Raw genomic sequence first — 8,294 nt, 5'->3', positions numbered from 1 at the left:
CATTATTTATTTATATTATTTTAACAATCTACCATATTTTTATTATTATAATAATATAAGTTGGTTTTTATATGTTATACTTACACTATGTGACTCAATATAAGTATTACAAATTGTATGATATACATTCACCATGCAACTCATTATATTCACATCAAAATTTTTAACATAATTTACTTCACGTGAAACTCTATAACCAATTTTTTTTTTTTTAATAAGTAAAGAGTTTCTGCTGCAACTCTATCACCAAAGTTCTTTAAAAAAATAAAATACTATCCAATTAAAATAAATTCTAAAAACATTTCAATAAATTTATAAAGAGCTTCATTATTAATGTTAAATTATTTTATAATCAAAATAATTTTTTGATTTTTATAAAAACTTGGCCTTACACATTTTACTTTCATCATGTAAGTTTAAGTCATTTTTGTTTTTTATTTTTAGTATCTATTTTATTATTCAATATTAATTCCATGATTGAAATACTTTCTTTAATTTACATATGGTTATAAATTAAGTTGTGCTTCTTACGATGTAATAATAGACAATAAATATTGTATCCTCCAAATTGTGGTTCCACCAAGTGGCTCAATACTAGTGTTAGATGTGGTACAACATGCTTTTGACATATAGAGTATCATAAGTAAATTAAAATTATTAACATAGTTTGCTTGAAATGAAAGTGTTGAGCTAGAGTTTAGCGAAATTTAGAAAAACTACTCCGCTTAACCCAAAGTCTCTAAATATTTAAGAGAATTTTCATTATTTATTTTATATTATTTCAATTATCTACCCATAGTTTTTTTTTTTTTTTTTTTTTGAAATTAAAAGTTGAGTCTTATGCATCGGGCTTGCACCATGTAGCTCAATTTAAGAGCTACACACTGTATGATGTGCTTTCACTATTTGATGCGCTATAAGTATATTAAATTTATTAACATAGTTTGCTCTAATTAAAACTCTAATCAAAGTTTCAAGAAATTTAAAATAAATATTAAAACTATATACCAAAATCTTCATGAAATTTATAAAAGGAGTTTCTTCTTTATTATAGTATAACATTAATATTTAATTTTTTTTTAATAAAAAATTGTTTTTTACTATATGTTTTACCAAGTAACATAAAATAATTTTTGTTCTTTTATTTTTATTATCTTTTCTTGTCCAATTTCAATTATATCATTGAAATATTTCTTAGTTTACATATGATTTTTCTTATTAATCCGCGCATGGCACTAATTTAATTCTATGTGATCAAGAAAACATGACAAATCAAAATGAGAAAAGAAAGACATGAAAGAATTGACTTTAGCAATGAATAACTGCAAACATAAATGCAAAGAAGGATAAAATAGAGGCTGCCTAAGTATCTATTAGTGGAGCATAGAAAAAGTCAGGAGAATGCAACAGAAACATCCTGAATTAACTGGTATATGCTTCACAGCAAAACAAGTGAAGAAAACATAGTTGAGGCATACCCGATCTAAGAAATATTTAGCAACATCAGGAAGACAATGCAATTCCTCTCTTCTCTTGAATGTTTCCTGAATGGCAGGATCCCTCCAAACTTCATCTACAATTGGAGCATATTCACGTGTAGCAGCTGGGAAGAAAGCATCCAAGTCTCCCGTAGCCACAATATCCAGTAACCAATCAGAAAAATGCTTGAACCTTTGGTTGATTGAATAGATGCATGCATTCCTTTCATCAGGTCCTGTTTCACGTAAATTCATAACACAGTTAACTGCTTATTAGTTCATTCTTCCCAAAGAGCCATAAAACTTCTAGGTACATGTAACATTTATTTATTTTTCTTTCAATATATAGGACTTCTTTGACATCAAGAACAAAGAGGAAGGTATCAAGAGCTTCCATTAAATTTATGACATGTTAGACATAAAACTGAGACCACATCAAGCTAACTCCACACAGTCTTTAACCCCAAAAATGAAGGTTTGAAACGGAAAAAAATTGATATATCAAAAACTTTGTCACTAAGTCAGATATCATCCTCCCACCCAGTCTCCTATATCTTCTTGGATCATCAGGTTCACAATCATAATTACTAAACCTGACACTTGATGTGATACTTACCTATTTTGCACCTCAGATGCCAGTCTCTTTCAGTAGGTCCAAGGTATACTTTGAGAAATTATCCTTTTCGTAACCTTTTTATATTGACCGGTCATTTTAGAACCTCACCAACTGTACTTGCTAACCTGGAACTAGGATTTGAGTCTTGCTTAATTTTGAACCAAACAAGTCAGTGTCTTTCAGTAGGTCCATATACGGCAAATGGAAGTCACATTCCATTGGTATTTTTATGCTGACCTAAAAACCATTGAAACTGAGGTAGATATTTATCACCTTCTATGGCATCACCCAAAAACTTCCAAAGGTAGAAACTACAAAAGACCATAATTCACTTGCAAAATAGCAGTGTAGCAATAGTTTATCAATGGATTCAATATTACACACAACCAACACCAATTTACAAGCTTTTTTTCTTCTTCTTCTTTTTTTATTTTTATTTTTTATAGTTGCAACAGGGGAGGGAAGATTTAAAACTTGGATGTATTGGAAACACCAAGAGGTGCCAACCAATTAAGGTACAAGGCTCTTCAACACCAATTTACAAGGTTAATATTACATTAAGAAAAAAAGAAGCAAAACACTTTTTTAGGGACTTTGCTACACCAAATACTCTTGTTTTTATAGGAAAAAAAATGAACGTTAACACCAATACTCTTCCAAGGAAATTTCTTAGATCATTTTAAGGCTTCATTGTAAGAGAAAACCATAAATTTTCCATTATGGTTCAACTTCCATCTCATACAATCAATTCCACCAGCAACTGAAATATTGAGCAGAACAAGTGCAAACAAAAATTAACCAGTTCCAACTCCAATACAGGAAAGCTCAAACAATCCATGATTCCAAAAAGATAACTATCATCCCCCTAGAACCAAGAACACATAAGCATCTTTATTCTTAGCTATCAAAAAAAAATAAAGAAGCAAATTCTTCAAAGCCAGTTCTCCACACTGCAAATCATGTCAAAATCAGATTCTCTGACCATCCCTTACCACCAAAAAGAAAAAAGGAAAGCAGCAAATTCCTCCCAACCTCTCTAATACCTCTCCAAGGACTACACCCATAAGGTTTCCTTACCTTTTTAAAAATTCAATCACCCCCTAGCTTTGCTATATTTTACACCAATAACTAGTCTTCAAAGATAATCATCCTAAATAAAATACATAACCACTTACCAAGCAAAGCTTGGTTAAAAGTGGTCAATTCCCTAACCCCCAATCCACCATACTTGTTAGGAGAGTATACCAGATTCCAGTCTACCAAATGAAACTTGATGCATTAGTGACAATTTAATTCAAGTTAAAGCAGTCAAATGTGGTAGAAGGGAGCCTAAAATAAAATGGCTAGAAGTAGTTGAGAAGGATAAAAGATTTGATAAACAAGGACATGATCTTGCATAGGATCAAATGGTAGGAAAGATACATGTAATCAATACTATTACTCGCAAAATAACCCATAGAGCCAACACAAATTTAATTGGAATTAAGTCTTTGTTGAGTTGAGTTGAACTAATTTTGATAGGCAATACACACGCGCATAAAACATTGACCCCAAGAACCAACTGTGTAACACCCCCCCCCCTTTCTTTTTCCCTTGTTTATGATTTAGAGGAGATGCCATTATAAATTTTTTGGATGCTAAAACAATGTACCATTCTTTGCTTGTTAAGCTATTCTCATCTTATGCCATCTAAATAGAGAAAGGAACAAATCTGTTTGCTCCCAAAAGCTCTCTTATAGAGCAATGAACAAAATATAATTTCCTATGCTATATAAAAATATAATCCATAAGGATCTTGAATCTGAAAAGACAGAGCATGAAGGGCACCAAAAAAGACATCACATGAGAGTAAGCGATGCTTCAACTTAATCAACGAACAATATCTCCACCATAAAATGGACACGAAATGAGTCACAAAGTAAAATTTAGACCTGGGCAGACTCTTCAGTGTTCAAAGAAGTAGTTCCTTTCTCCATCAATACTTCCTCTTCAAATTGCTCTCGGCCTCAAGTAATATACCAAGATACTTGTACATATTGCTTTGAATCATCAGCTTGATATTCTCCTTCTCTTCTGGAGTGAAGTTCCCATACAAAAACTTGGCCTGTTCATGAAAAGAACAGAAATTCTGAGCATTAAAAGAAAAAAAAAATAAAGATTAAAAAATGAATTAGTGCTATGCAAAGAAATCATGCAATTGAATTGAACAATCAAATATTTAGATAGCAAAGCAGATCAACATTTTGCTAAACCACATGAGGAGAAGAAACCTCCTCTCAATTTCTCCTTCATCCCCACTTCATCCCTCCTTTTTCAATCACTTCTACCAAAGAGAGAATCAAAGAATATGTTGGGCAGACTACAATTGAGAGGATAATATAAAACATAGCAACACCACTTAACTCAAAAGCTTAAGCCTTTAAGTTTGGGCCCAACTATGTTATATTAATCACTTGTATTTCTCATTATTATTCAATGTGAGACTTCGCTCAAATGTATATACCCAAAAATCTCCCCCTCACATATGATGAGTCTTCAAGTCCTACTAGCTCCCCCTTGCCTTACAGGCTTTTTCATTCACTAGCACGTCATACATGGGTCTCTCGTACACCATCCATGAGAACCACGTGTCGACCCAACATGCTCATACATGGGAACCGATTTGCATTTCCATGTTCATGGGTCTCACACCATTCCCTGATCTTGCAACATTAGCATTACGTCTTTGTTGGGCCTTTTTCCAATATTGTTTTTGTGGGTCTTTAAGGCTTGCTCTGGCCCTGCTCCAACTGCGGAAGAGACCTTGAACACCTTACCACCTTGCCTCACACCACCATGGGCTCTGCTGAACACCATGGGGAAAGTCCAATTTAGAGGTTAAAATAACACATAGGAACACCAATTAACCCAAAAGCTTAAGCCTATGAGTTTGGGTCCATCTATGTTTATCTTACTCACTCTTCTCATTATTATTCAATGGGACTTCACCCGCATATATGCCCAACAGAATATCACTACCACATAAACAAATTGTTGGAGAGTACACAATCTCCAATATCTCTTTTCTTTTCTTACCCTCTGTTAAAGAGAAATACTTTTTGATTGCCAATCAATAGGCTTGTCAAATGCATGTCCATTTTAGAATAATCCAAGACTTGGTTTAGAAGAAGGATGGAAAAGTAAGAGGAAAGAGAGGATTCTTCTCTTCCATATTAGATGTTTAATAGGAACAATGGAATAGAATATGTCCACTTTTTTATAGTTATTGTGACAACCTTGTACACACACACATGTACATATACACAAGTATAATCATTTCTATTCATAAAAAATGGTACTAAAATACAAGGGGACAAACAGTGTATATTGGGTTTTTACCCATAAGTTCCCCTCTAGATCAAGAATCCAATGAATCTATAAAAATAACAGTATTTGTTGTCTGCCTTCATCCAAGACATCCAATGAATCTATAAAATAACAGCTATAAGATGAGATTGCAATATCTCTAGAGAAAACTCTTGCCCTTACAGGTCCTATTCCTCATCCTCCAAATCTGCCACATCAGACTCACTGATACCAAATTCAAGGCCTTTCCTGATAGAATACAGTCTTCTTCACCAAATCAAAGGACATTTCTCACCCATTAAACTCAAGAGACTACAAATATATATCCCATAACTCCCTTACTACTGGAGAATGCAAAAGCAAGTGATCAACATAGTCTTTGTTGACAGCTAACTGGATTAACTCAAGAAATAAAGATGCCAGATGTCTATCAGTAAACCAAGCAAACCTAACTCTTCTACCATCCCACCTTGAATCCAAAATATCTTGAAAAAGTTTCACCCTCCTCTAATGGCCTTCCAAGCCCCCAAATCATGTGTAATGAGGACTAGATTCAAAAGTCCTATAGAGAGATGACCGAGAGGGAGAGAGATAACCGGAGCGGAGCGGAGTGGTGTTTGTGATCTGGAAAGGAAGGCCACAGAGAGATGGAGAGAGTGAGAGAGTGAGAAATCAGAAAATGGGAAGTGAGAAAGAGAGAGGCGCGTATTTAAGAGAGTTGGTAGGAGTTGGTGAGAAATAATAAAAAAATAGAGTATAATTAATATTTTATTGAAATAACTTGTAAAATAAATGAATTGATGTAGGTGTTTTGTAAAAGTGGATGTGTAAAATAGAAAAAGTAGGTTTTTAGTGTAAAAATAGATGTGTAAAATACACATACTGATGTGAATGCTCTAATAGCTCTTATTTGGTAGTAACCATATGAATTATGCAGCAGAATGAACACCTTCCCGCATCATTTATGTTCTTACTCACTTTTCTAAGAGATCACTATTTCAACACATTTCTATTCTATTTGGATCCACAATAACTGGCCATAAGATCAGCAACACAGTCAACGACTCTTTACAAGTGTAATCAATCCTAGCAATTAAAATTAAAGCACCTTTGGTTTGTACAATTTTTAACAAGTTCTGAAATGTCTAAGAAATGTTGCTTGGCTTTGCCAGAGTCAGTGCCAGTTGATGAATTTGCTTATTGCAATATTTTTAAGTTTTGTTTACAGTTATGAGTTTGAGTTATGTCTGCGTTCTCTCTGATTTTTGCAGTTTTTACCAGCTACTGCCACATGCTAAACCATTTCTAATGGCATCCTCTATTTTCATAAATAGGTATCCGGCTGAAGCTGGTGATGTCATTTGGATGGCTCCATTTGTGCCTCAATGGTAAGTGATAAATATATTCTGTTTTTTTTTCTTTCTGGATGAATTAAGTGATAATAATATGCAGAAATGTATTGCATCCTCCTTCAGTATGGCCTAAAACAATAAACAATGACATCTTTTGCAAACTTTTGAGGTATGCTGCACTTGGTAAAACTTGGGCACAGTTTCTTCTGTACAAAGATGTCAATAGGGATATCTTGTAATTATATGTAACATGTAATAAACACATAGATGTAATTGCATGGTTCTCTGGCAACTGATTTACCTATTATATAATGTGCGAACAGTACCTCTCACACGTTATGCACATTACTTTGAATCAATAACTTGTCATCACAATTTATAAGACAGACATGGCTACAGATACGACATGGTGAAACGAGAAATTTTTGAAAAATTATAACATCACACGGTAGTCACGACATCGGTACAGCACCCTAGTCGAATTGTCGTGCTTCCTAAGTCATAACTCATAATGTGATATATGCATCAATTTATCATAAATCTAGTAATTTGCAGCAGGAATGCCATTTTCTCCTGTTCTTAAATTGGCCGGAAAAAGAAATTGTCGGAAATATGGCATAAAATTATGGGAAATAACTGTATTGGATAATAAAATTTAACGATCCATGACAAAACGTATTAACAAGAATCGATCTTTCTTTCTCAGTTCAGATCTAATGTTTGAGAGTGAATTTTAAATTTATTTTTTCTTTGAAGAAAAAGAGAAAAAAAAAAATTAACAGAGTAATCAGAGAGATAGAGAATTGACAATTATGATGATGGGAGCAAAAGAGGGAGAGGGGTGGTGAATTTGATTGTGGAATAATTTTGTATCAGTATAATTTGGCGTAGAATGAGATTATTTTATAGTTAATTCTTTGCTATTGTGGATTAATTCTTTACATCTCAAGCATTTTTGAGTCTGGGATCTGAGTTTAGTGGCTTAAGCTTTGTTTGGACACCGAGAAAATCCCACTGGGATTTTAATAATTTTTTTTTGTCTTAAATTTTTTATTTAAATGCAGATTTGGCAATTTTTTTTTAGAGGGAGATTTGGCATTTTTAAAATATTTTATGAGTAACCACACTCTCTTCCTTTCAAGTTTAAGAAAATGACACTTCACCCAAAACTTAAATGAGAAAAAAAAAAAAAAAAAAAACACTTCTCCTCTTGACATCTAATTGACTAAACTTTGTTAAATTAATATTAAAAATATTGTGCATTGACCTATCCTTTGCTTAAGGGTAGGTTTCCAAAATTATCTTAATTCATAATTAAAATTCATTGTTTTAAATTTTTAATTATTAAAGTATATTTTAAAATATTAAGTTTGAATTTTTCCTACTAATTTTTTCTTTTTTTCAATGAGTTATATGGAGATTTGTGTTGCAATTATTTTATTCTAGATTTATCAATTTATTTTTTTACTAACTATTGGTTAATTTTTGTAAAGAGATCTTTTA

General features: G+C 32.7%; 1 protein-coding gene across 1 annotated transcript in view; it reads right to left on the bottom strand.

The window, feature by feature from the left end:
- The window catches only part of LOC112004311 (extra-large guanine nucleotide-binding protein 3), a 22,072-nt gene that overhangs the window by 5,370 nt on the left and 8,408 nt on the right, over positions 1 to 8,294 (bottom strand). The window contains exon 6 of the mRNA XM_065775567.1: positions 1,479 to 1,723. Within this exon, the coding sequence (XP_065631639.1) occupies positions 1,479 to 1,723 (245 nt within the window). The remainder of the gene's footprint in view (positions 1 to 1,478; positions 1,724 to 8,294) is intronic.

The sequence above is a fragment of the Quercus suber genome, unplaced genomic scaffold (genome assembly GCF_002906115.3).
Source record: "Quercus suber isolate HL8 unplaced genomic scaffold, Cork oak 2.0 scaffold_114, whole genome shotgun sequence".
Classification (NCBI taxonomy): Eukaryota; Viridiplantae; Streptophyta; class Magnoliopsida; order Fagales; family Fagaceae; genus Quercus; species Quercus suber.
This window is presented reverse-complemented; position numbering and strand designations above follow the sequence as displayed.